Source organism: Patiria miniata, unplaced genomic scaffold (genome assembly GCF_015706575.1).
Source record: "Patiria miniata isolate m_02_andy unplaced genomic scaffold, ASM1570657v1 HiC_scaffold_11, whole genome shotgun sequence".
NCBI lineage: Eukaryota > Metazoa > Echinodermata > Asteroidea > Valvatida > Asterinidae > Patiria > Patiria miniata.
In genome coordinates this window covers 3,293,348-3,321,334 of record NW_024037049.1, presented here as the reverse complement: position 1 = coordinate 3,321,334, position 27,987 = coordinate 3,293,348, and the positions used below count along the sequence as shown (strand labels likewise).

The window sequence follows — 27,987 nt, the reverse complement described above, 5'->3', positions numbered from 1 at the left end:
AGGATCAACTGAATCTCCTCCAAATAATTTTCTTTTTACTGTAAATAAACCATGTACAAACCTGTAGTTTTCAAATCGAAAGGAAGACTGATTTTTGGAGATAGAGAAAAAAACCTGCACCTATTCCCATGACTCATCATAAACTGATATTTTTTTTAACTCAAAAGGTTTTAACTCCTAGTTGATTTTGAGACTATGCATGAATCCCACATAGGCCTGAAAGACACTGTCCGGATCTTCAAGCTGTGGGTAATGGCTGATATGATCAGATAGTTCAGTAACTCCAGAGTTTGGCATCAACATTCTGAAAAGAAAACCAATTATTAAATCTCAAATACAAACATCTTACAAAAAGGCACAAGAAATTGCTCACTATTTGTTCCCCCTTAACACCCCCCCCCACATTTTCATGCAAGTTGTAAAGATATGCAAAGAAATCCATTCCTCAAAATTAAGATTTACTGTTTCAAACTTTTTTGAATGGACCATGTAAAAAAATGTTACAACAACATCATCAAAACGAATTAACTGTTAATGAATGGCATTGTAGTTTCCATATGAGTGCAGCTTTTTTCTTCTTGTTACATGTCATTTGAACATTGTCTTTCTTATTGTGAAATGCAATCTTTTTCATTCATTCTGCAAATAAAATACCTCACACATGATAAATTACCACCAACTATAGAACATCTAGGCCTTCAAATATTGATTGAACTTAGAATATAATGGTATAAACCACTTCTGGTCAAGTACAGATAGCTTACTTGTATCGTTTCAGGAAAGTGTTTGGTGGATTGATTGGGTCTGCTGGGCCATATATCAAGTGCACTGAAAAGTAAAAAGAATAAGGACAGAATGGTAAGGTAAGAGTAAACTGCTCTCCTCTTGCAATTGTTTGAGATTAACTCCAACAAATATGCTACTTTATAAAAATTGACAATTTATTTTAGCAATATATGTACAACAGTTTATTCACTCTTGAATTTATTTACTTCTTATTCCGGTGTACAGGCCCAATTACGAGTACTGGCCCTATAATTGTTTTCTTCCAAAACTAAACAAAACAAATTTTAAATATTTTAAAAATTTTAAAATCTCATTATCCGGCTCATTAATGCACATGCATGCTCAGGTGTCCATTTCTTACAAGCTTTGCTTCTTTATGGGCCCCTCCACAGTATCTTCGACTTAATTCAAATGTTCTTTTGCTATTCTCTATAAGATTCACATTTGTCATTGCCACTTACGTTTTTTGGTACTGTGGAAATAAACTGAACTGAATGAGATATCAGAAAAAAAATAAAGTCCACATTTATTTCTGGAATAACTACCTTACCAATTTTGAATTATTTATATGCGGCCTGACGATATTGAGGCCAATCATTTGTGCATATGAGGCGCAAAAGCACACCCGGACCCCCCCCTAAAAAAAAAAGCTTTCTTAGAGGGTTGCACCCAAAATAGAACAAAAAGTAGTTTTCTGTTCAATTAAAAACTCATTAAGAAAAAATCTAATGTGTAGACATATTAAAATTTGGCGTGCAAGGCAATCCCTCTGAAAACATTCTATAGCCATTTTAGAAAACAGCTTTTTATTCCACTACTGAGGATGAAAGTAACATGCTCTGATTAAAAACCTATTTATTAGCAAGAACTGACCAATCCAAAACAGTACATATCTTGGTGAAGATTCCCAAGACAGACATCATGTTGTGCAGGCATATGTAATCAGCTTGCACACTAAGGAATAGACAATGCTTCACAAAGAACATGAAGTCATGCATTATGCAGTATACATTAAAAAAAAAGTAATGAACAACACTATTTTACTTTTGTTACCAGTCCTTCTGGTTTGAAAATCACAGGCGTGTGGAAAAAGGCACACGTGGATTTTTCTAGGCATGTGGTTTTTCTAGGTGTGTGATTTTCTAGGTATGTGATTCTGTGATCCAGGGCGATTCAGGTGTGCAATTATTCACACTTCTCAGGAAGCTTTCAGGCGTGCCATGGTGTGGGGGTGTGATTGCACGCCTCAAATCAGAAGGACTGTGTTACAGGAAATAGGTAGGAAACAAACTCTTTAATACCTGTAGTATATAAACAGTGAAATTCAAGAAACAAATGATCACATGAACATCCAAATCCCTACAATAAAAGAAACCTAAATTGCTAGAAATAAAACAGATCATAACAGATATTTCACCATTTAAGAATCATTTTAGATGAGGCTTCCTGATGATAAACTTGAAATCAACATTTTAAACCAAAAAAATGATCGACTCTAAATTTGTGTTAAGCTTCAGTGCTCAACTGGGCCCAATTTCATGGCTCTGCTTACTGTTAGCGAAAAATCCCTGCTTAGTGTAGCAGAAAATTGTGTGCTTATGGTAAGCGTATTTCATGGTTTTTGCAAGGACTTTTTGCTTCTTCGCTTGTGTACATTGCGTAACAAAGGATTCTATGCTTGCAAAGTTAGCACAGAATTTTCTGCTAGTGCGGTTAGCACAAAATGGTGATCGTAAACGTGGAATTCTGTAGTTAGCAGAGCCATGAAATTTGGCCCTGGTCACATTAGTTAATCATCATGAATCAACTTACAAGGAATCTTGGTCTCCTGAAGGGCCCCAACCCATTTATCTCTATTGGCATACCTCTGAGGAAGATACTGTATTTGACTGTCAAGAACAAAACAAAATCACAAATCAGTTCAATGACATCTGAACGATCCAACTGATTACATCCAACTAAAAACTGACAAATCATGGCTGACCAGGCCATCCAGGCATCTAATAAACAAGTCTGTCATCTCACAAAGCAAGATGAAGACGAGCTGTATAAAAGATAACATTTGCATAGGGGAGATTTGCTCTTCACCAACGTAATTTCACGAGCACAATATACACAGTTCTGTCTGAGAGTGTACCAGAAAAAAATTCACAAGGTTATTTGGGTGGGACTCAAACTCAGACCTCCTGCTTACTAGTGCAGACTTCTTAACATTTGACCATCAAGCTTTGCTGGGGTTGGTTTGCCAGTTCAAATCTACATATGAAGTATTCTTGGTTGCGGGTTATCATTGGTATGTCCTTTTTTTTTTTTAAATACAAACAATTAAAAACAAACAAAATGAAAACTAGAACTTACTCGTGTGCAATGAGGTTTCCATCATTCCAACGCATCAATGCCCAGTGATCTTCAAATTCATCCATGGTTGGCTGTGTCCGCTCACCAAAAACCTCTCCAAATCTGCCCCCGCCCCCCAAAAAGGACATTTCTGGTTCAAATAATTTTTTTTTTAAATGGACAAAAGCCAAAACCAAACGCCATGTAAAAAAAGAATTATGTAAAAAGATGTAAAAAGGTGTAATTCCTTGGCTTGAAGATCTTGTTATTTTTAGTGGTTGGAGAAAACCTACAACGCATTACCCAGGAAAAACCCATAGAAGTCAGTAATGATATCCTGACATAAGTCAACAAAGTTTAAAGGTCAACAGTTAGAGAACTACTGATCAACATGGGCGTCGCCAGGATTTTTTCTAGAGGGGAGCAAAAAAAAATTTTGACCAAAAATGCTTGTATTTCTCAACACATTTTCGATTTATCAGTTTTAGAGGGGACATTTTGCCCACCCCCCCCCAACTCATTAAATTTACATCACTTTGTCTTCGCGCCTCTTTTTCTTTTCTTTTCTTTTTTTTCCTTTTTTTTTTCGTCCTTTTTTTTTTTTTTTGGTTGCTTTTCCGGGGGGGGGGGGGGGGCAAGTGCCCCCCCCCTGGAAAAGATGCCCCCCCCCTCGCGACGCCCATGCTGATCAAAAGAAAACGATGAGTGCAATGAAATCAATAATCTGAAGCTGACAATTCCTAGTTTGATTCCACTTACGCTTTCCTGAAAATCAGACGGTTGGTCACTCTTGTTCCAATTGGTGCAATCCAGGGGTTCAACATGAGCTGTCAATGGAAAACAAAGTAAATAAATCATAAATCATATAAAAATATCTTTCTATTTAAATTTAGTTTAGATCAACATGGTGATAAATGATTTTGCTTTTTGCCTTTTTCTGCCTTAGCTTTGAGTTGAAAAGTGAGAGGAAATATCCAGAGAACAATCGAACATGGACCATTCGAGGTCAAAGGCAACAGGTTAGACATATAGTTTAGACCCAATGCATGTTTCCACTCAACACACTTTGTACTTGTCATTTTTTTTCATTTAGAAATGGTAATGTAGCATTCTTTTAACCGATTAATTTTCTTGGGGGAATCAACGGTCACAAACCTTCTGGGTAAACCTTATTTCCAGTGTTTCCGGAAGAATGCCTGAAAGACAAAAAACCACATTTGACATATTGTCTGTTTTGATCTTAATTCTGCACAAACCTTTTGCATAAACCTGGGCTGGTGGGTTTCAGGTAAAATTCCTGTTGACAAGAGCACAATGGCACATAGAACTGATGAGAGTGTCTACAAACAAAACTACGTGCTTAGAAAGAATCTTTAGAAAAGTGCATTTTACAATGCTGGGACATAACTATATTCAAGTTGGGCTTGTAAAAGTTGTCAATGCCAGTGGGCTTTTAGGGGGAAAAAATTGCTACTCTGTTATTTTGCAGTAGAAACCTGTTATACCTCATTAAATTCCTAAAAGTTTCCAAAATAGTCTTTTTTATGAGTGATGTCCATTTTGTTGATAGAGGAACCAAAATGCATATGAAAGTTTTTCAACCCATGAAATTTCACTATGGCATGCTATAACATTTTTTGTTGGTTTAGTTTGAAATTTGATATAATTTGTGTGGCTGGATTTTGTTGTTGTTGATTAATTGGGCTTAATTTGGTTTGATCAGAGCTTCAAAAAATACATCAAATCAGGGTTTTCCCTCACCTCCGTTTGTCAAACAAACACTCAGAATTTTAAGACTTGACTTCTTCTTTGACTTGATTAGGGCATTTTGTCTGTAAAAAAAATGAATGCGTCAGTTCATACACACAAGTTGGTAATAGTGGCATTTTTTAAACAAGCTATGAGAAAATGTAAACAAAACCTGGATGAACAAGACAATTATGTACACTTGTGTTATCTACCTGGGAACAAATAAATACTCCCGACTGAAGTCATTTTAAGTGTAACTGATAACAGAAAAGAATTTAAACTACTCCAGAATTGATTACTAACCAGGCAATCAAGGTAATTATTGCTATATGTCCATTTATTTACATCAAGAAAGGATGTTTAAAAATGTTCATCAAATGTGCTTATGACAGTGATATGACAAAGGGATTAGGGATTGGGAGGAGCTAAGAAGGTAGTACATTGTTGGGAGAGGGAAGGTTGACTATAATCACCTTGCTATGAGTTCCTGAGCCACTGTATCACCCATATCATGAGCAAGGATGTGTACCTGCTGTACTCCAAGCTTGGCAAGAAGTGACTCTACGATATCAGCTTGCTCAAACATGGTGTAAGAATGACCTTTCTGAAAGTCAATATCATTTCTGTATACATAATGCATATTGATGCATGGGTACAAAATGCAATAAATTGAAAATAACAATCAAAATGTGTATGATTTTAAACAACAATTACATGTATCTCTTGAGACAAGAGGGCTTCCAAATGTTTGCTCAAAGAGGACAATGCCTGTAACATTGAACAGTAAAATTCTTTTTCAACTAAAATTGGGTCACAGCTGCAGAAATTCTCCTGGTATGCAAATTAGGTTGCCAATAAAAAGGTTTTTTTTGTCAATAGAATACTGTTTTGATTCCAGTTGCCCATCATATCTGGCGATCAGATAGCAGATGATACTTGTGACATTTGTAGGGAAAAAGTCAGAGTTTCTGGGGGGGTTTTAACCACAACAGCAATCACAATTTTCTATTATTTTAATGAATGACAACTGTTTAATATATGTAAGGGCAGAAAAGCCTTGTGCATACAATGTAAATTCAACTGCAAAAGGGTTAATTAGTTGCATGAGTCTGGTGTGTGCCGATGTGCAGGGCGTGCACAGTGGAACATCTTCACGTCTTCTAGGTATTCCTACTGGCATCCTACCATTATGGCAATTTGCAAGTTTTTTAGGGTGTGCAGCTAGGACCTAGCACATTAACCATTGGTAGTTTAGATCCCTGCAAATGTTAGGTGTGCTTACTATGGCTTGAAAGGCTTGTAAGAAGATACAGGGTAACATACGGAGTAACATGAATCACTCACTGGTTTGTCGCTCAAACCGAACCCAATAAAATCAGGAGCAATGACCCGTCCAAAGTGAGATGCCAGTCCATCCCACATCTGCAACAAAACAACATCATGAAAACAAATTAGCATTTATAGTGTAAAAATGAGAGATGAAGAGTCCAAATGATTAAGGCTTTAAGAACAGCTCAATTGTGCTTTTGCCTGGTATCCACAAGTAGTGGATCTAGACAAGTCAGTGGAGGTAGTCGATGTTACCAGACCATCCGATTATAGGGGGAGGATACAAAATAACTTTGTTTAAGTGTACAGTTTATTTTATGTTAACTCTTTCAGTGCCAAAGTCGTACATGTACGAGGTACATTTGTTAGTTCGTATTGCCAACCTTGTACATGTACGAGGTAATGTTCGTACTTAAAATTGCCAAACCTCGTTCATGTACGAGGTAGAGTAAGCATGTTATCACAAGGGGACGCTCTCGCTCTTTCTAATAATATCATTTTCATTCAGGTACGACCTGTATTTATTTGTTTCATTCAAGTTCTTGCAAGAGGGCGCAGCACTGACACTCGTATTTTCTGCAAAAGTGCGGAATTCCCCTGTGTGCAGGACAGTGTTTCAGGGTGTATCACCATGTGCGTGACTACTATTGGCTTTCCAATATACCAAGGATATACCAGAGAGCAACAACAACAAATTTAGTGAGTAAAACTTATTTACTTTTTTTTTTACAGAATTTTGAACAATTAAAAAAAAACACTTGAAGTTGGGCACTTTAGGTTAAACTTTTCAAATTTCGCGGGCACTGAAAGAGTTAAGAAGTACAATGTATACAAATATTGACAACTTTGAGTGGTGTGGTAACTTTGTATGTGTGAGTGTGCAAGACAACATACCTTGTACCAATCAAAGGTTGATGATGGGAAGCCATGAAGAATAAGCACCACTCGATTGGCAGCACTTTGGCCTTGACCCAAAGAATCTGAGAAGCAACAAGCAGAACAATGCATGAACTCACAGGTCCACAGGAACAAAGGGCAAAACTATTTCCTTAAATGAAACATTCTTTAATTGATATTGTTCTCCCTGTACTCTACAATAGGATTGTTTTCTCCTTGTAATAAAGTTTCAATTTGTATGTTGGACATTGCCAATTTCTTTCTTTTTTATTCTGGGTGTCGGATGTCTTGTTCAACCCTCTAAAAAGGTTCTTTTTTCCTTTTGTTTTGTGCCTCCAGTGCACAGTAAGATCTGCCTTATTATAATTGTTGGACTGCAAATACCTCGACATTTGTAAAATAATAATTCTACAACTAAACATGGGAAAATGTTTTCATTTGATATCTAATTTAAAAGTGACGTAACACTTTTATTGATAGAAAAAAATACCTAAAAACAAATTTGAAACTCAAAATATAGATAACACCGTTAAAGTTACCTTTGTAAAAAATATTGAAATCCTTGAACTTAAAGTTTTTCCCTGAACTCTTCCACTTTTGAAGTCTGTCTGACAATGGAGGCTGTGGCCAGTTGCAATATATTGCAACTAAAGCTATCAGCACAGCCACCGATTTTAAACTTGGCATACTGCTGAGGTGTGTGCGAACAGTCGTCTGTAAAAAAAAAATAAAACAAAAATGACATTAATTATGTCCAGGCAGGTAAGTTTCACACTTCATGACAGCCTCTCCACTGATAACCGAAGAGAAACACAGTTACACTGATACAATCTCACAATGAACTCATCTATCGTTCAGCCTAGGCACAGGTTGCGGCCTGGGTTTATAATATAAAAGCACTAGTAATAATAGGATAGAAGTTATTTCATTGTCATCCAATATTCTTGTCACATGAACCATTGGGAAACTGATGGCCACCCACCAAATGACTTGAAAAAGATTGAATATGACCACACTTTCCTTACTTAAGTTTGATCGTGATTCGTGAATGAGGTAAAAGGAATGAGAAGTTGAACTTATCACTGTACCTCAGCAAATGGTCCAAACAACCAAACAAATTATGAAGCTGCTTTAAATCACCGTGTCTCTCTGTGTCAAAATATGTAGCACAAACGCACAATATAAAAACTTACTTTTTGGGCTGGCTTCATTGATGCACAACAGCACAAGTATAGTATCAATGCTAAGTACAATGGTTTCACTTATAAATATTTATATTATTTAATTGGCATCCCTCAATAGATAGTTCAACTTGGATTGTTATGCCCTAACTATACCATCGGTCCCAACTTTACCCAACTTTGTGAAGTGTTCCAGTTGGGTCGGCCCAACTTAATCGAACTAAGTCTATGGACTGCCCTGGACCAATGGCCGAGGAATTTGGCAAGAGCTGTGCATGTCTCCATTTCTTGAGAAACTAGTTTCAGAAATAATCTTGCATCCAGATGCCACTTTTTTCTTCATATATTATTTCAATGAAGGTCAGTCATTGCAAAAATAATAAAACAGGCAGGAATCTGGAACTAAGAAACATTTCCAATTTGGTTAGAAAATACTTTGAAAATGCACTCAACTCTATAGACTTTGTAGTTGTACACAGCCGAAGACCGAAAGAGTGGTGTCTGGATAGAGTGGCATCTGGATAGCCTAAATACTTCTTTAGTAGTGGGGTAAGAGGGGGTATTTTCAACTGCTTGGGGGAGGGGGGAGATCCGATCATTTGCTTATTTAATCACAAATCGTGGGTCCGTATATGCTGCAAACAAAGTAAGTTTGTGGTGTAATAGTATTTAAAAAATTACAGTTAAAAAAGTGACAAGAAACAAAAATTTGGGTCTTTAGGGTTGATGCTATGCCTATGTATGGGTTAAAAAAAATAATTATCATGACCATGTCATAAATGACACTATATGTAGGTCTTTGATTATAAGTATGATGTTCTTAATCTTATTTTTGTCAGCCTGATGTGGAAAAGAAAGTGTACATAATACAAAAGTAAATATTATGGAATTATACAGTAAGAATCAGATATTAACTAATTAAGACTCTATGCACCATGGCAATGCTCATCATGTCTAATTGAGCTGGAGTTCCTCAAGCTAAGAGATCTTATTCCATAATATATTTGCTTTATTGTAGAACACTTTCTTTTCCACTGGCAGACAAAAATAGTGCCGCAATAGTCCTAGCCCGACTGCGTCTGGCCGTACAGTACTATCGCAAGCTCTGTAGTACGGCCAGACGCTGAATGCTTCCAAAAAGACTGAATTTTTTTGGCCGCTGATGTAGCGATTTTGCTACATCTTTTGATCGAGATTATCTTTTCATCCAGGACAAACATTTCCACAGTTAAGGTTCGTAGTCGTAGAGCAACTCATACCTTTTCGAAAAAAACGTTCTTTGGTCTCAATATTTTCATTCATCCGGCCGAAAGACGACTTTCAGTCATCATCTTCCACAAATATCGTCCCGAAAATGCTCCCCCATGCGATTTCAAAATGGCGGCCGCGCTGTAACTCATGAATATGCATGAAAAGTCTGTGACGTATGACTTCGTGTTTTTGGACAACAGCCCAGTACGTGCATGCACACCGCCGCGCAGACGTACGTGTGCATGCACGTACTGGGCTGTTGTCTACAAGTAATGTACATGTACATGTACGTACATGCACGTACGGCGCCGCCGCACGCACGTCCAAAAACACGAGGTCATACGTCACAGACTTTTCATGCATATTCATGAGTTACAGCGCGGCCGCCATTTTGAAATCGCATGGGGGAGCATTTTTGGGACGATATTTGTGGAAGATGATAACTGAAAGTCGTCTTTTGGCCAGATGAATGAAAATATTGAGACCAAAGAACGTTTTTTCGAAAAGGTATGAGTTGCTCTACGATTAAGAACCTTAACTGTGGAAATGTTTGTCCTGGATGAAAAGATAATCTCGATCAAAAGATGTAGCAAAATCGCTACATCAGCGGCCAAAAAAATTCAGTCTTTTTGGAAGCATTCAGCGTCTGGCCGTACTACAGAGCTTGCGATAGTACTGTACGGCCAGACGCAGTCGGGCTACAATAGTCCATGAGTCCAAAAAGCGCCACGCCCCCATCCACCGTGCACAGCACACTCGCCACTCGCCAGCTGCCTCGCCAAAGTTTTGCATTGGCCCGGCTGTCTGAGCTGTGCAGCCTGCATCATCATGTTCTCTTTTAACTTCGATGATTTCAAACAAGATCAGTGAACCTGTCAAGACAATGTACCTATTTCTGCGGAGCTAATAACTTTTCGTCGATTGGCGCAGTGACGATGCGATGGTCGGTCGGCCGGCGGCGCGGCTGTTGCATGGGTGACATGGGGTACCGGTATGTGTGCATGTGGTAAGCAAAGATCCAGCGACGTGGTAAGTGCTAGTGTCAATCAATCCATCATGTTTTACGCGGAAAATCCGAAAAGGCAATAGATACTGTCTCGAGCCCTTTTCATTAATGGAATTTCTCATTCATTAAAGTGTATTTTGTGATGACAGTTGACAGGGGTGCCAGTCTATCAATCCGATAGTTTTAGCTGGTGACAATTTATGTCCTGTTGACATCATAGGAGCTGGAGATTACTGGGTACCAGTCATTTGTTTAGCGCTGCGCTGCGCTACAGTACAGACAGGCAGCACACTTGGCGAAATTTGGGTTGTCAAGCACAACATGTCTGCGAGAAGCCGAAATGCTCGGTCGACAACGGCAGATGTAAGTTACGATTTACAACAAATCCCTCCTGATCATTAAGATTTAATGAACCTTATGTTTAAAGTTGAATCATTTGTGTTTTCTAAGATGTTTTCATGCTTTCTTTTCGGTCAGATACTGAACAAGAAGATTCCCGAAAACCCGAGGTACAAAGATGTCAAATCAACATTGGACACAGGTGGGTACGCTGCTGTGAGAGTTTGTGTAGTTGAGGACACCTCCGTTTGTTGTTATTCTTAAAGTGGCACTAGGTCCTGAAATCCCCGAAAATTTCATGTTTTGTATTGTTTACTTATCCTATTTCAAACATCTGGTTGAAAGGAAACCAACCTACAATATCTTACCGTTCCCGAGAAAAGACGAAAAAAACCCCGGTTGTTTACATCGGACACGACGGAGTACGAATACGTTTTCCTATCCTTCTCAGTGTTAGACCCGTGAACGTGGCGTTGTATACAACGCCACGTTCTTGTTTCATTTCGAACCTGGCGAAATCGATCCGACATACATAATTCCGTATGGGTGTTGAGTACTCCCCTAGAAATCTAAATTTGCCCGTCCGATTGTTTAGGCTGTGTAATTTCGACGAAATTTGCCCATCAGTAAAGACCCATACGAACGTGTAGAAATTAGATTTTAACCTGACCCTGACAAATAACCCCGGACGCGTCTGAGTCGCTTGGACAGATTGACGGCTGTTTCATGTCGCAACCCCGAAAAAAAACCCCGCAGACGATTGGCTGCTCGGCTCATCTCGTGTACAGTACGTGTGTGCACACACACGCGGGCGCACGTGCGACCGCGTGCAGTGCGGTGAGAGAGGAAAGGACTTGAAACTTGTCTAAAACGATGTCTGTTTTAGCTGCGACAGTAAACAGCCGTCGACTCATACGAAAATAAAACGCAATGCGCATGCGTCAGTTGGGAGAAAATGGCAGCTAGCAGTAGCGGACGGACTTCATGAACCGGGGCCAGAATTTTCCTCAATTTTCGTCAAATGCAAGTTTTGACGTACAAATAGAATTCAAGACAGCTTCATATGTGAGTACTTATTACATGGGCAAAATAACGTCCAGTGTGTGTAACGGAGGGAGTCAGAGGGACACGTTCGCCAGGTTCCAAAATAGACAACAGCGTGGCGTAGTTTACAAGCCACGTTCACGGGTCTATCTCAGTGTATGATATATACTCCTAGAACTATGATACTCTGCGGAGCGGAGCCTCATAGACGGAGAACCCCGCAAAATTGTTTGGATCTACAAAACACCAACTGTATTAGTACAAAAACGTCCATCAAAACACAGCCATTTCCCACAGAACTGCTGCACAGTTTGCCCCTTAACTCCGTACTATACCTCTTCAGTCTTGACATACTCACGTAAGTTGTGCCTAAACAAACATCTGTGGATTCTGTCGGTTTTTAGGCCAAAATGTAGTCCGAGTAATTGGACCCAACTTATCGCCTTTTTAACATTCGGACATGGTCTGGCATAGTCCCATAAATGTGACTGAAATACTGGACTACCTCCGTATATCAGTCACAAAGCCACGTACGGCCTGTGAGCGGAGCGTCCCGTTGCTACGGGAGCCAAAAGTTAATTAAAGATCAAAATTATTTTGTTAGCAGAAAATCAACCCAGCTATAGTATGACTGCTAAATAGCACAAAATCGTTAAATTCGGTACCTTCAGAGGTCTAGTTATCCAAAAATCATGGTAATTCGTCAAAGAATGCGGACGGTTTTGAGCAAGCATGGCGTCTCTGATAAATATCAGACTGTTTCCCGGCCACCCTAATAATAGTCAAGAGGCCAAAGGGGTCGGGGCAGAGTTGTAATGATTCGAGTCAATGACTCGACTCGAGTCCGACTCGAGTCACATTTTTTGGCGACTCGACTCGACTCGAGTCCCGACGGGTAAATGACTCGACTCGACTCGAGTCACTGCGAGCAAATGACTCGACTCGACTCGAGTCCCTCATCAGAATGACTCGACTCGACTCGAGGAAGGCTAATAAGACTCGAGTCCCAAAATAAAAGCAAAACTTACTTGCGAAAAATATTTGCAATGACTTACGCTGCGCCGTTCGCGTTGCCAGTTTTTGTTCACGTCACGTTAATGTTCGCGAATAATGTACGTTTATATACAGCGGCAGTCTGTTTCCTTCCTCCATAATGAAACAACAAACATACACCGTGTCGCAGACTCCCACCTTGTGGTTCTATAGCATGTAATGCTAAACCCAGAACCAGACTTAAAACGCATTTCTCAATCCGTGGTTTCATCATTGGTTTCGGGCGATTTTGAAGTTCTTGGTGGAACGCTGGCTAAATTCATGTCCCGATTTCACACACAAAAATGGATACGGACGGGCCCACCTTTAAATAATCAGAAACAGTTTTGTATCATGCAATTAGGTTTTAACGTTGTCAGCGATCAGCGAACAACAAAATCTAGACCCAAACCCAAACTAGTTATAAGACCGAAGTTTCACATCTTCTTATCTGTGACGTGAGCTAGCAATGGAAACTGTTGATTGGGTACCATACAGCATACTTTATGTCTTTGGATTTCCGTAATAGACTGGTGCCTTGTATTCTTTCTCTCTTGTGTTTGTTGCTTTTTATTGTAATTTAGTGTTCAAATATTTGTGACTCGAATTGACTCGAGCTAAATACTTGACTCGACTCGACTCGACTCGACCACACTCTGTGACTCGACTCGACTCGACTCGACCTTGTTGACCTAATGACTCGACTCGACTCGAGTCACTTCTTTAAAATGACTCGACTCGACTCGAGTCACAAAAATCAGTGACTCGTTACAACTCTGGGTCGGGGAACCAAACAAGAGCTTTAATCATCTACTGTCTGCGTGCGTCAACTTTGGCAAAGCGCAACACGGCTGTTGCCTGTCATTCCAAAATCTTTGAAGCCCTCTGCAATGAAGCGCGCCCTCTTGTGTGCGCTCTTCATCCGCGGTCGCGTATTGCATCCGGGCACTTCACAGAGCGCCAATGATTTTGGAATGACAGGCAACAGCCGCATTGCGCTTTGCCAACTAGGGCAGATTTTGTGGACGGAAACCAGTTCAAGCTAGTTCCCGACTCTCTTTTATCGTTCGAAATGCACTTGTGTTTACACACGTGATCCAGTCTACTCATTGTCATAATCGATGCATCGCGCGCGCTCGGCAATGGAATCGCACTTGGGATACGGGGACCATCGAATGTACGCTGGGCATGAGGACCACATTGCGTCGTTCAAACATAAACAGAGTCGGGAAATTTAACGTGTTCACGATCGCAAGGGGAGCTCTCGGAATTGAACGGGAAATTTCACTTTTCATCCGGATCGTAAGTAAACTTCAGTACAACCTTAATCTTAATCATCAATGTCTGCTTGTACCTCAGGTGGCGTATCTAGTAATTTGTAGGCCATTTTGAGGGTGGAATCTGATGTTTTTGTTGGGCAATGTTGGGTTTTGGGGTCAAGGACAAAATTGTGTTGCTCGGCATATAAGCATAAGCTTGGACCCTACTATTGCCAGACCATGTCCGAATGTTAAAAAGGCGATAAATTGGGTCCAAGTTACTTGGACTAGACAAAATGATGAAAAATATGCCCTTTCCGCACTGAGCCATCCTAAAAAATTGAAACGTGCACGCAGATAATGATCGATCGATGATTTTCGGTTCGTTCAGTGCTGCGGGGTTACGGCACAAGTGAAATGATAGTATGGGCATACGTACAAGTGCAAGTACTGTACCCCCGCGGTGCGCGCCAAGCGAATCGAAAATCATGGATCGATCATGATTCATATATGCGTGCACGTTTCAAGTGTCAGGTTGGTTCAGTGCGGAAAGGGCATATTTTTCATTATTTTGGCCTAAAAACCAACAAGTCAAGAGGTATAGTACGGAGTTTAGGGGCAACCTGTGCAGCGGTTCTGTGGAAAATGTCTGTGTTTTGATGGACGTTTTTGTACTTAGTACGTTGTGTGTCTCGGGAACAGTGGTGACCTATCACCAATGCACAAATTAAATTTTCTTCAACGTCCGCAAAAAGGGAACATTTTACGGATGAAATGACAACTAGCATCCAAACAGCTCAAATACTTGGGGTCGCAAAAGTGGACCCCGAAATTTTTTTCTCGCACACATAATACAGGAATAACACAAAAACGCCCAGTTTTTAAAGAATAGTTTTAGTATTAAAGCATTCATATAATTTATTTTTTACACAGGTGCTAGCATGTCCAAATATATGGCCAAGATTGAGGAGATCAGGAAGAGTAAGTTGTCAATTTATCAAAAGCAATTAAAAAATGTAATCAATCCAATGTGCAGATTAGCAGAGGTCATGGAGGATGTTGCTGCAAAATTGTCTCAATCCTGAAATATTACAAACCACCATACATCAGTTAGATTATACTTTTATATATTTAAAAGTTGAAATTAATTTACATTATATGTATTCCATTGTAATATAAAAGGCATTTTGTGTATCATGTTAAACACTTAGATTACAGGTACAAGAAGGATGAGATTTTCAAGCGGATGAAAGTGACAACATTTGTACAGTTGGTAAGATATGACTAGATATGACTATGAGTAGAGTGTACAAGACTTACCAAGTCTCACCAGTCCATGTTCACTTTTGTGTGTGACTGTCTTGGTACCAAACACTGGCTAGTCTGGTCACAGAATGTTTGAATTTACGCAATTGCAATTTGCGTGATTGTTTGAACGGAAGTTGAGGCTAACAGTTTCTATTTTATAACAGTCGTCAATTCACACTATTTTTAATATGTTGTAAATTGTAATATATTCTTTCCTATTAACATTTCCTTTTATTTCCCATGATTGGATGGGCCGTAGCCATGTGTGTTGGCAAAAAGAATTTTTTTTTTTGCCCTCATCAATATCTGTTTAGAAACATGTCTGCCCATAGTGGAGCTTTTTTATTCACAACATAACTGGAAGAAATCAAAACCAGTTGTGTTGTCAAACTTTTCTGCCCAGGTATTACAAGTTCAGGCCTACCAGAAACAAGAAGAGGAGGATCGATATCTTGGTATGATGAGTTAGTGTTTACAGCTTCAAGGAAGTGATTTTCTGGGTCTGAGTTGGGCATTGTATTGATTTAGAAACATCTTAAAATTAGTAAAATAGTTTTGCATTTTAATGGTTCCTTCTATTTTGTGATCAGAAAAGGCAATATATGCGTTTTAAAGTATTTTTTTAAACATGGCATTCATATTGTTTACCAAAATGTAATATTTTGTCTTTTTGTATCGATTTTGTCAACAAATATGCATTGTTTTGAAGATACCTGTGCAATTTAACTCGAGGAATCCCAGCCATTTTGTTTTCCCAATTAAAATAAAAAGAAAAATCCTAAGGACACCTCCCTTCGGCCATTTTTTTTCACTTGGTAGCCAATAGTAGACAAATATTGAGTGGCTCAGAGTGGAATGAGAGGAATATTATCGCAAGGTAAAATCTGGACCTTTCTTCGCCGAGTGAAACGGGAAAGTCCAGATTTTACCGTTGAATAGTAATTCTGTTGAACTGTTGTTTTATGTCGCCCAAACGAAGTTTTGGGAGACACAAACTTGTCCAAATTCTGTATGTCCATAGACCTGTATGTTAAAGTTTGGTAAATAATTTATAACTTCTACATGATTTAATGGATTTTGATGAAACTTGGGTGGGGATTCATCGTAAGTCTTCCGAAATTGGAGGTCAAAGGTCATTTGGGGGTCAATTGAGGTTGTTTAAAAATGCACAAAATTTGACTTTTTTTTTTAAAGAATACAAAGCATATAGAGATCAGCAGAAAAAGATGACATGTGATCCGCGGTTCACTTGTTTTTACTTTTGGTTTAATTCCAGTTGCATTTTGGAAATTTGAATTAAAGACCTGGTGCTATTCATCATAGAAATCTGCTGGTTGATGCTAAATGTTACACCTTTTTTTAATTTGGTAAAATTTACAGACTTCTTTTGATAGGCAGTAAGACTTCACATTAAAAAAATATCATGTTGAAAAAACTTCCAAATGCTCTGAAACTTTCTGAAACAAATTGAGGAGTCACAATCAAAATTGGCAACAATTTTAATAGTTTACTTAGTGACCCTGTATACCTAATCTGAAAAAGTGATAAAATCGTATAAGAGCATCCCAACTTCAGGAAAGACCCACATCCAAACAATCCTAGAACTTAACAACAAAAATCCACACCACACAGATAACATGACATGGAATTTGTTTTGTGCCTAACAGAGTCTCAAGCATCGGACAGGGAATTGGTCCAATTGAAGGAGGGGCAGAATGGAGGGGGTGGGGATGGCAGTAGTCCAGTCCCTTCAATAGCACTGACGGAAGGAGACTTTGGAGAAGACGCTGAGGTATCTACATCTCGCTCAACATTACAGAGGTAGGTTGTTAGGGAATGAGGGCATAAGGCTAGAGGATAATCAGCTTTGTGTTCACAGGATTCTATGTAGACTTCCAATGTGAAACTATGTTAATGAATTTGGTATTAAAGTGCACATCTCAGTGTTACTCGGATCATCCATTCATCACCTTTCTCCTAATTTTTCTAATTGTTGAAAACTGATAAGCAGATCCACGTCAAGTACAATGTGCAGTTCCCTCTTCTTTTTGCTACCTAGTCATACGTCTTCATGTATTGACACCATATGCGTATATTTGGCTCAAATAATTTTTATTTGCACCACAAAAACTATCAAAACTGGCCCCCAAAAATGATAAAAATGTGCCTTAATTAAAGGGGAAACTATTCTAGGTCGATGATACTTTAAAATAATGGGGAATTTTTAAGTTGTACACCATTATGCAAAACGCTGGTCACGAAGGGAAACTGGCTAACACGGTATCCATCACGCAGTATCAGCGTGTGTTGACTACCATGTATACGGGCAACCAATTTGGCAAATGCTGTATCGCTTCAAGTATGAGTGGTAAGACCATGAAATTGATACATTCAAATGGCAATACATACACAGAAAAGAGAGATCAAGTCATGTGAATTTAACTCGCAGAAATGTTGTTTGTCCATCATTGTTTGCGTGACATTTTGATATTTTATTTGACCCTTTGCACTACGTAGTCTATGACTCATTGCTCAGACTCGCACTTAAACCAAATGACTCAATACTCAACCCAAGTGACTGGAGACTCCAGTTTTTACTCAATTACAGCACAGACTTTGACCAACTCAAACACGAGGTCTGGGGGAGATTCTATCCAGCATATAAAATGGAAATCCGTAAAATTGTGATATTCTGCCTCTTTCTTGAGATCAATATTTTGTGCCATTTTTCATCAAGTGAATGCCAATCTAATGAAACACTCTCATCCATACAGTGTGATCAAAGGTATCGGAGAAATTGACATGGAAAACAACTCCATTCCAGCTACGCCGGCTGTTCCTATTCCAGAGGAGGCTGATTGCCCTTACTTGCTTCTAGATCTGAGAGACTCGGATGCATATGAACAGTGCCACTTTATAACCGGTATTCAGCTTAGACCTAATATTGTATTTATGTTTGTTGGCATGTTTAGTCCAACCTAGCATAAGATGATAAGAAGATTTTAATTACTCTTTCCCTGATAAATGAGCAAATGCTCAAGTTTCTTGGAGACAAAACTGGCCAGAATTCAAGTATTCTGTATTGCAATCATACCAATCCAACCCTCAGGGGAACATAGTAAAAGGTACAGTTTTTAATAGATATATTCATATATTATCCCTTTGGTGCACATAATATTTGTGTTAGATGCACAGATTATAACACTTCTTGGGCAATTGTTAGCGACGCCCTGTCCACCAAAGCGTCAATATAAAAAAAATAAGAAATTACAAATAGAAATTGTTTGAATACAGAATGTAAATAGACCTGTTAATCTAATTGTGTTGTGTTTTTCTTTAACAGCAAAGAATTATCCAACTGCAATGTTGTCAAGAACCCTCAACAATTTCACCAAAGACATACTTGCTTATGTATCCTTTGTATTGAATGGAGAGTATTTTCTTAATTGCGTGTACCTGGGTGCAAGGTGTGATCCATAATGTGAATATTAAGCTTATTTGAAAGGTTTGTTTGCATTCAACTTATTCTTGATATTTGCTATTAATGTCACCAATTTAGTTTCAAATGAAGTTTAAATAGCACTAAAGAATCATCAGTTTGAAGCCATAAAATCTTTACATTAGTCTGTTGATTACAGGAGACAGTCTCAGGCCAAGATTATTAATGTAAGGAACTGCGATGTGCGAGCCCTGGGAGGGGGTGACTACGGTAGCTCATCACCATGCACGGGTGAAGAATTGCTTCTTCGAGGACGAACCAGTAATTGACACTCGCTTGGGTTTTCTTCAACAGTACGTGGTTTAATTATGGTCAGTAGATCAAGTCTCCATACAACCAAGATACAAAGAAAAAAACAAACCTAACTAGAGGATGAAGGAACAACCACACGGTGTTGGGCCATGGATTACCGCAAACTTTGCCACACACATCAACTCAAAATATGCATGTTTAAATCCATGTTTGACTTTTCAACATGCCGCCAGAGGGTGCTCTAACATTTGATGGCGTCACCTGTAAAATTTTTGTACAGTGCTGCCTAGGCAGACACTCGAATCGTTGAAAGCAAGTTCGCATCTTCTGCCAATTTCAATTAATAAGGCACTTCCGGTTTTGACCGGAAGGAAGGGTCACGTGATTTTGCACTTAAAACCAAAAATGAAGACCCTGCAATATTTTATCGATTGCCATAAAAAACAAAATCAAATCTGTAGCAGTTGATTTTATATTGATTTTCAAAGATTAAATATGGAAATATTTATTTGCTTGTAATATGACACTTGATGACGTCATTGTGACGTCATCGCCAGAAACCTCCAGAGCTATATTTACTCTGCTATATATAGCCACATCTTGATTATATCTCTCACGGTTGATTTTTTAGCAATTGTTTAAGGTTTAAAGGTCTTTTCTTTATAACTTCCGGTCTGATGACGTCATCCATTTTTTTTCGCGCACAGGTCTTTTCTACATTAAGTTCATCATGTATGTTAGGTTTGAAGCGATTACCGCAAATTTCGCCACATACATCAAGTGATAATGCGTTTTTGACATTTTTTAAACTGCCGCTAGAGGGCACTCTAACATTTGATGCATCACCTGTAATATGTTTGTACAGTACTGCCTAGGCAGACACTCACATCGTTGAAAGCAAGTTCGCATCTTCTGCCAATTTCAAATAATAAGGCACTTCCGGTTTCGACCGGAAGGAAGGGTCACGTGATTTTGCACTTAAAACCAAAAATGAAGACCCTGCAATATTGTATCGATTGCCATAAAGAACAAAATCAAATCTGTAGCAGTTGATTTTATATTGATTTTCAAAGATTAAATCTAGAAATCTTTGATTGCTTGTAATATGACACTTGATCACGTCATTGTGACGTCATTACCAGAAACCTCAAGAGCTATATTTACTGTGCTGTATACAGCCTAATCTTGATTATATCTATCACGGTATATTTTCTAGCAATTTTTTAAGGTTTAAAGGTCTTTTTATTGTAACTTCCGGTCTGTTGACGTAATCATTTTTTTTTTTTGCGCACAGGTGTTGTCTGCACTATGGTCATCATGTACATTAATTTTGAAGCGATTACCGCAAACTTCGCCACAGACATCAAGTGAAAATGCGTTTTTGACGTTTTTTAACCTGCCGCTAGAGGGCGCTCCAACACTTCATGGCATCACCCATTATTTTTTTTGAAAGATCAATCCAGGCAGACACTTAAATCGTTAAAAGCAAGTTCATATCTTTTTCCACTTTTAAATTATTAGGCACTTCCGGTTTCGACCGGAAGGAAGGGCCACGTGATTTTACGTGCACAGGATAAAATGAAGATCATGTATTACCATGTCGATTCCCGCAAATTTCAGGTTCCGGTCTCTCACAGTTGATTTTATATGGAATTTCAAAGATTAAATTTATTAAACTTTCAAGTGACATCACGTGACCCATGATGACGTCATGATGACGTAATTGCAAAAAACCACATCTGCGGTGGATTGGGCATTCATGTATTGACAAATAAAGTTCATATATGTTTCCATTTTTCCAAACAGTGCTGGAGAAGGATTTGCTGAGAATATGCTGAGAAGAACAAAAACAGTAAATTCTTACAAAACCAATACACCTAATAAAAGTACAAAAATAAAGGCAAGAGTTGGAGATGTAATTACATCTGTGTACATGTACATGTTAAAGTTCTAATACAATTACATTACCAAAAATAAAATAGAGTTTGTTCATTCACTTACCCAACGCCAGGTAAGGAAACAACTTCTCGGCTTCTGCCTCGAGTCTTATAGCATGTTTATAACATGTACAGTGCAGTGGTCACTGTCTATATAAACCCTGTATTGAAATAATAACATTTACACATGGATAGGATAGGAGAGGATATAATATTCAAACTCGGCATTAATGCTTTGCACATGTATATTAATTATCTCCCTTTTGAATGACGGTGTCAACTGTAAGTGTAAATACATGTATTGCCCTTGCACCGTACGACAGACGGCGAAGGCCCGGTCGTTATGGAAACAAGGTCACAGGTCAACTTGAGACACACACAATACGTATCTCTCACGTGCATAGCATAAAACTAGCAGCACACATTAGGCCCCACAGCCACACTACATATACCATGCAGAAATGTGTTTTATTTCTCCATGCATATACACAGTGACTTCTAGGTATCCTACATTCATTAATGATTGCCCTTACTAATTGTTAACCAACCCAAAAGATGGGAAAAAACGAAATATTTACCCAGGAGATCTTGCTTCCAACTCGTCATGATTTCATGCATTGTGCTGTGCATGCATAGCAACGAACAGTGGTCGTAAGGAAGGGCGCCCTCTGGGACGCAGCAGGTATAACATTAATAATCGATTTCCCCACATTAACAACTTGCCAAGTGTTGGATTTGTTCTTTTGTTTTTATTTTGCAGGTCATTTTAGAATTATCACAGTTCCTTCTGCCTAAGTAACTGTTCAGATCCTTTACTATTCATTGAGAACTAGCCTGAATTTCCAATGATCTTCAATGCTGACTAATTTTTAATTCCAATTGTACAAAAAAACTTGATTAACCTTAACTCCCTAGGGTGTGTGAAAAAGATCATATTAACAGTGGAGAATTCAAGACTGTTAGGGTTGACAAAGTTAGGCATTGACAGTACGCTGGTTTAGATTATGTCCTTAACTAGGCGTGATATTTCAGAAGAACAAGCCAGGCAAGATCATTGTCCTATATGATGAAGATGAGAGGATTGGTCCAAATGCAGCAACCACATTCGTTGAGAGGGATTTCAACAATACTTTCCTTCTGTCTGGAGGTAATTTCTAGCATACTCAACAGTCATAGAGTAGATTTGACTTTGCTTTAGATGTGGGATTTTTCTAATGATAACATACTGACAGTTAAGGAGAATGTCTTCCAAAATGTGCCTAATATCCCTTGTTTGAAGGTTGAAACAATCTTGCATGTTATCTTTTTGCCAAGAAAAATATGTGCAAAATTTTTGTTTACTGCTATGCTTTTTGAAGAGGCAATCTTCTTCCTACCTGTTACCCAAATGCCACCCCCACCACAATTTACTCAATCCATGCTACCTTTTATGTAAATCTTACTTTCCTAACCAGATTTGAATTCAGCAGCTATAGAAGAATCCATTGTGATAGGCTGCCCTATATCGTTGGGCCCAGATAGTCCAGTGGTTGCCATCTCATCAATTATTAATTGAATGAACCTCTCTTCTCCAGGTTTGAAATTGGCTGCTCAGAAGTTCCCCACAGGTTTGATAACAGGGACACTACCAGCCTCATGTAGGCCTCCCCCTCCAGCACAGATTGGTAAAAAGAAACCCAAGGAGCGTGCTCCAGAGCCGATCCGTCCAGCAGACCAGACTCAGTTTACTGATGATGATATCCTTTATATACTTTGTAAAAATGTATTAAAAAAATTGGACTAAAACAATCTCATCAGACCAGTTTGACCATGCAGCAAATACCAATGTAAGGTCACTATAGAGACTGCAGACTTAGGGTAAGAATCATTGTTCCTGGTCTGTTACAACTGCTGGGATAAGCTAATACATTTATATGGGAAAAGGTAATGCATGGAGGCTGAACTGCACTCGAGAGATTTTACACACACATACAAATTGTCTGAGAAGGGTAGTTGTACCAGCGATTATATATGTTTGAAATCTTCCTTGACTGTTGGTTTACATCTGGACAAGCTTCTAAGCCATATAGAAACCTGCCTGGCTCCAAGTGACACTGGAAGTAAGTACCACCTACCAAGGATTGAAAGACTAGACTTCACTAGAATGATTTGATAATGGAATGTCAGATTTGAAGTCCAATGTGAATGAGGAAAGACTGTCAATGCTTTGTATTTTAACATACAATACTATTGGTTTGTTTTAAATTGTTAAAGTAGAATTTAAAATACATATATATCAGTATTCTTTCATCAATTAATGAAACACAGTAGTCTAGTTATTTAAATAAGCAAAAAAGTAGCAAATGTTTTGTTTCTGGTAACATTACCAGACGTTTGCCTGTGATGCAGTCAAGGTGATGAAGCCGCCTCCCCCACGTAGGGTACTCGCCTTTATCCGGTTCGTTAGTAAAAACGTCATACACGCATGCGCACCACTGATTACTAGCGCACATTGGATACACACTTGAGTTGCATTAGCTTCAGGTTCCAGTGGTTCCAATGCTACTGAATGGCCAGTGGGTGTGGTTAAAACTGAACTGACTTTACACTAACGAACCGGATAGCGGGCAAGGTGGCCTACCTCGTCAAGCGGAAAAATATTTGGATAATTCGTTTAGTCTAAGTTGTCATTAGCTGTAGCTATTTGTCTGAAACTGGTTTATTTGCTTTCTATGTTTTGACTAGGTCGTTTGAGTCGTCAAACTCCAAGAGCTCAAAGCTCCTCCTCCACAGTCAGTACAGCAGGATCGGGCACAGCTTCATCCAGGATACACTCCAGCCACTGGAAATAGAATGACTTCCCTTTCTGGAAATGGAATGGCAAGGTTTAAAGTTGGTTTTAAAACTCATTACAAACAAAAGCCTTGGAGGCATAGACTTGAAAACTGTAACAATTAAGGAATTTGTGGGAGAACGGTTCTTAATGCTGCATTGCAAAGAAAATGTTAAATGTGGGCCTGAATATTAAAGTTTGTAAGCCAATGTTGGGTATGAAAAAAATGGAATCATTTCTAAATACTAAAAAATGTGTGTTTGTAAAATTGTGTATAAAAATGATTGATGTGCAGGTGTGAAATCTTAAAGACACGTTAACATACCATGTACATAATATCCATCTGAGCAGTACTCCAGCACTGATGTGATGCATATTTGTAGAAATATATTTACTTTGACGTTAAGTGCTGAGAACATGCCATCATTCTGGGTGCATTGCCCAAAGACCTTTTGATAACCAGTGGAACTAACTAAACCAAAGTTTTCCAGCACAAACCACATGACTGTAAATGACTATATTTTTATCACTCGCATGTCAATGCTTGTGACATGAAGATGAGCCTTAATAAAACGCCTCTTTCTTATGCAATTTTTGGCAAACTCTGTTGCCAACCATAGCTTGAATGTATGCCCTCATGGCAGCCCAAACAGAATGGCGCTCACTGTATACAAACGCTGGTTGGCAGAAAAATGACCTGTGAACATATTACAAAGCAGTGTACGTGTTGAACTTGTCCCATGTTTAAAGTCCTAATTTTGTTAGTAAACGTGCTTAAGGGTAGGAAACTTGTATTGTATTTGTTCAAATGTGCTCATTTTAAAAGGATTTCAAAGTGCTATTTGATTTCACATTATGATGTCTTTAGTGTTGTTACACTATATAATGTACCGTAGCAAATACATTGTTATATCGTGTGCGTGGATACTGTAATTTCATTGGTCTAGAACAGCTATGTGTCTAGTCTGTATAAATAACTGTTCACTGCGTTGCATATAACTAAACCTCATATATGCTCTGCATATAAAGTGCCTGCCTGCGTGCTCATGACTCCATTGCAACCTGCTCATCAGTCTCATGTCCAGCAGGAAAGCCTGCAGTTATCAAGGGTTACACCGCACTGATTGAGTGGTCGGGCACAACCCGACCACTCTTTGGATCTGTTACGATTAATCTTTCTTTCTTTCTTTCTTTCTTTCTTTTTTTTTCCGGACAATACTTCTCCGCGGGTTTTCTCTTAAACGGTATATGGTATGAACTTGTAACTTTCAATATATATCGACCCTCATCCGAAGTGGTGCATATTACTCTGACGTCATGATTACGTCATCGGGTGTCAAATTACAAGTGATTTTATCTGAAAAAGTGACCAATTACTTTCACCTATAACTCTTGAACTAAACAATCAATGATGTTTGTATTCTGTAATCAGATAGACCATTAATCGCTTAACAGTTTTTGTAGTGTACGTGAACTCGCTTGACCTTTACTTCCGGGTCTACCGGAAGGTCAAAGTTAGGTGAATTCAAAATGAAGACGTTAGCCTGACATCAAAACAAAGCAGCATTTCTTCCGAACGGTTCACGGTATGATCACAAAACCTTGTGTGAACTTGTACCATGTTACGAAGGTGTTGTACATTTTGTTACGTCATCATGACGTAATCAGGTATCAAATTACAAGCGATTTAAGGGCAAACTTTGACAAAATAGTTTGCGTTATATCTTTTGAACTAAATAGAGTATCGTGTTCGTTTTTTCGTGAGGTTGTAGACTATGCCGTGAGAAACATTTCATGTTCCCGAATGCAAAACCGCTTGACCTTTACTTCCGGTGTTACCGGAAGTGCAATAAAAACTGAATATAACTCAAAAGCGGAAGCATTTCACTAGAGACATATATATTATGAAAGTGTATAGTGAGGAATGCAAGACGCAAAAAACAGTGTGATGACGTCATCATCCGAAAGGGCGCCCCCTATCGGCACATAAAATATAGTTTCCCTTCTGTAATTGTAAAACTATCCGTCCAAATTTTACCAAATCGCCCCTTGACATTCTCTGATTAATCACAGATAAGGTGGCAAGGTTTCAAATTCATGACGTCACCAGACCGGAAGTTACTTTAAGGAGAATTCGAAAATGATCAAAGTTTAAATTTATTTCTATCATTTGATCCCTGTCATATCTTCGAAGTCCAAATAATGATATCCATTACAATGTTCACCTTTGGATCTCTAATGCTGTGACGTCATCAAACCGGAAGTTAGGTGTTATAAATACGTCGTCAAACCGGAAGTTAGGTGATATTAATACAAACAATTATATTTCCCATATTTTCATACGTTATTTAATTTTAAAATGACAAATTATCCTCTCCGAACTTTATCAGTATTCACTAACCATTTTTGACTGATGACGTCATCAAACTAGAAATAACTTTTTGTGCACATAGAATGTTTACTGAAGTTTATCACACCGTTAAAGATACCTTTTTGAAACATTGATTGTACTTGAAGGGATTTAATTTCGTGATCCTTTTTTCTACATATATTCCTAACTTAACTGGGCAGTGTATGATGAGAAGGCTGTCCGCCCGACCACTCTGCGTTTGTAACTCAACAAACGCGAAACTCTAGTTTCATTTATTTCTTGCACAGTAAAATACTAAAAATTAATCCCAACCAACAGCAGTTTTTGCTTTTTCTCCACTAGAGGAGAATAGCTGTAGCCCCAAAGCATAATGACACATTGCTTTGTTTTACATGTGCACTTTCCTATGGGAGCCATTGGAACTAGAGCCACCAGGCTTCCAAAGCCCACGTCAAAGCTTAACGTCAATGTGTTTCTGGTATATTTGTTACTGCACAACAAGTTTGCACCAGCTATGTTTGAGTGTAGAACAGTACTTAAAATATTTAAAACAATTGACTGATTATTTGATAAGAAGTCAAGAAAATGTTTGACTAGCTATCATGCCGTTGAATCCCAAGGCTAGTTTCTATAACTACATGTACTTACTTCCGTGCATCATGCGGACGCTATGGGTCTGTGCATGGTTTATTTACATTCAAAATATAATTAGCCGTATGTACTTTGCATCATATGCACACAAACAAGTGCAGACTGGTGTGTCCCACATGAGGTTGCCCTTGTCAGTGGTTATGGAGCCCCATCTACTGTCTGGAGTTCTTAGTCGCGGTCCTTCAGTGTTATAATTTGTATTTTATATTCACTATGTATTTATAACTCCTCAAGGCATCGGATGACTCAAGGAGAGAAGTATCACAAATTTTACCACCATTTCATCATTTGGTATATTTCTGGGTATTATTTAATGTGTATTAGTTTAAATGATTGTAAGCTTTTACACACAGATACTTTTTCTTTATTGTGAGATGAATTTGACTTTTTATGTCGTTCTTGTTTTCACTTTGTATTGCTTTTCAATTTTTGTCTTAAATTTTTTCATCATTCATTTGGCTGAAAGATGCTGAACTATGCTATGGGATCACGATTGAGCACGACATTTTTTAAGATCACGGTTAGGAATTTGATTATTTTTGTTGTCTCAAAGGGACGATTTTGAGCCCTATTTAAATAACCTGTCAATAATAAACTACCCACCTTTTTCTTATCATTGCGCTCTTCCATCTTTATAAGCTGATCATTTGTTAATATTTGTAAGATATACTCTCATTTCATTCAGAATTATTTTTCTTTTCAAAATCCGGTATTTTACAACCAAAATATATATTTTTCTTTTTATATTTCAAATTGCACTAGATCTGAAAAAAAAAAAATTAATGTCATCCGTCCACTAATCCATTCTTATCTTTTGAATAACATTACAATACGTGTACATGTGTAAGTTTCTCAAGTTTTGTTTTGGGAATGTCTCAAACCTTTGGGGTAATAAAGTATTTCGTTATTTAGGTACATGTACATTACAGTTAGCTTGTACATTTTAT

The 27,987-nt window shown here is 38.4% G+C and overlaps 2 protein-coding genes across 5 annotated transcripts; one reads left to right on the top strand and one right to left on the bottom strand.

Moving 5' to 3' along the window:
- Positions 1-6: 6 nt before the first annotated feature.
- On the bottom strand, positions 7-12,668 carry LOC119742060 (mesoderm-specific transcript protein-like). Of its 4 annotated transcripts, none has more exons than XM_038218088.1 (12): positions 12,585-12,668; positions 7,638-7,812; positions 7,096-7,181; positions 6,217-6,294; positions 5,346-5,476; positions 4,885-4,955; positions 4,380-4,420; positions 3,883-3,950; positions 3,145-3,246; positions 2,599-2,675; positions 765-828; positions 7-304 (listed from the first exon to the last, which is right to left on the bottom strand). In XM_038218088.1, exons 1-12 carry the CDS (start codon positions 12,651-12,653, stop codon positions 178-180), a joined length of 1,089 nt encoding a protein of 362 aa, XP_038074016.1. In that variant the 5' UTR covers positions 12,654-12,668; the 3' UTR covers positions 7-177. The 4 variants fall into 4 exon arrangements, with proteins under 4 accessions (XP_038074016.1, XP_038074007.1, XP_038074029.1 ...); XM_038218079.1 differs by lacking the exon at positions 4,380-4,420 and adding an exon at positions 4,279-4,319; XM_038218101.1 differs by lacking the exons at positions 4,380-4,420; positions 12,585-12,668 and adding exons at positions 4,279-4,319; positions 10,420-10,553.
- Positions 10,796-24,935, top strand: LOC119742086 (centrosomal protein of 41 kDa B-like). The gene is made up of 12 exons (XM_038218112.1): positions 10,796-10,899; positions 11,014-11,077; positions 15,144-15,191; positions 15,422-15,483; positions 15,922-15,973; positions 17,186-17,339; positions 18,293-18,441; positions 18,862-18,929; positions 22,239-22,353; positions 22,781-22,942; positions 23,249-23,305; positions 23,931-24,935. Exons 1-12 carry the CDS (start codon positions 10,858-10,860, stop codon positions 24,035-24,037), a joined length of 1,080 nt encoding a protein of 359 aa, XP_038074040.1. The 5' UTR covers positions 10,796-10,857; the 3' UTR covers positions 24,038-24,935.
- The last annotated feature ends 3,052 nt before the right edge of the window (positions 24,936-27,987 follow it).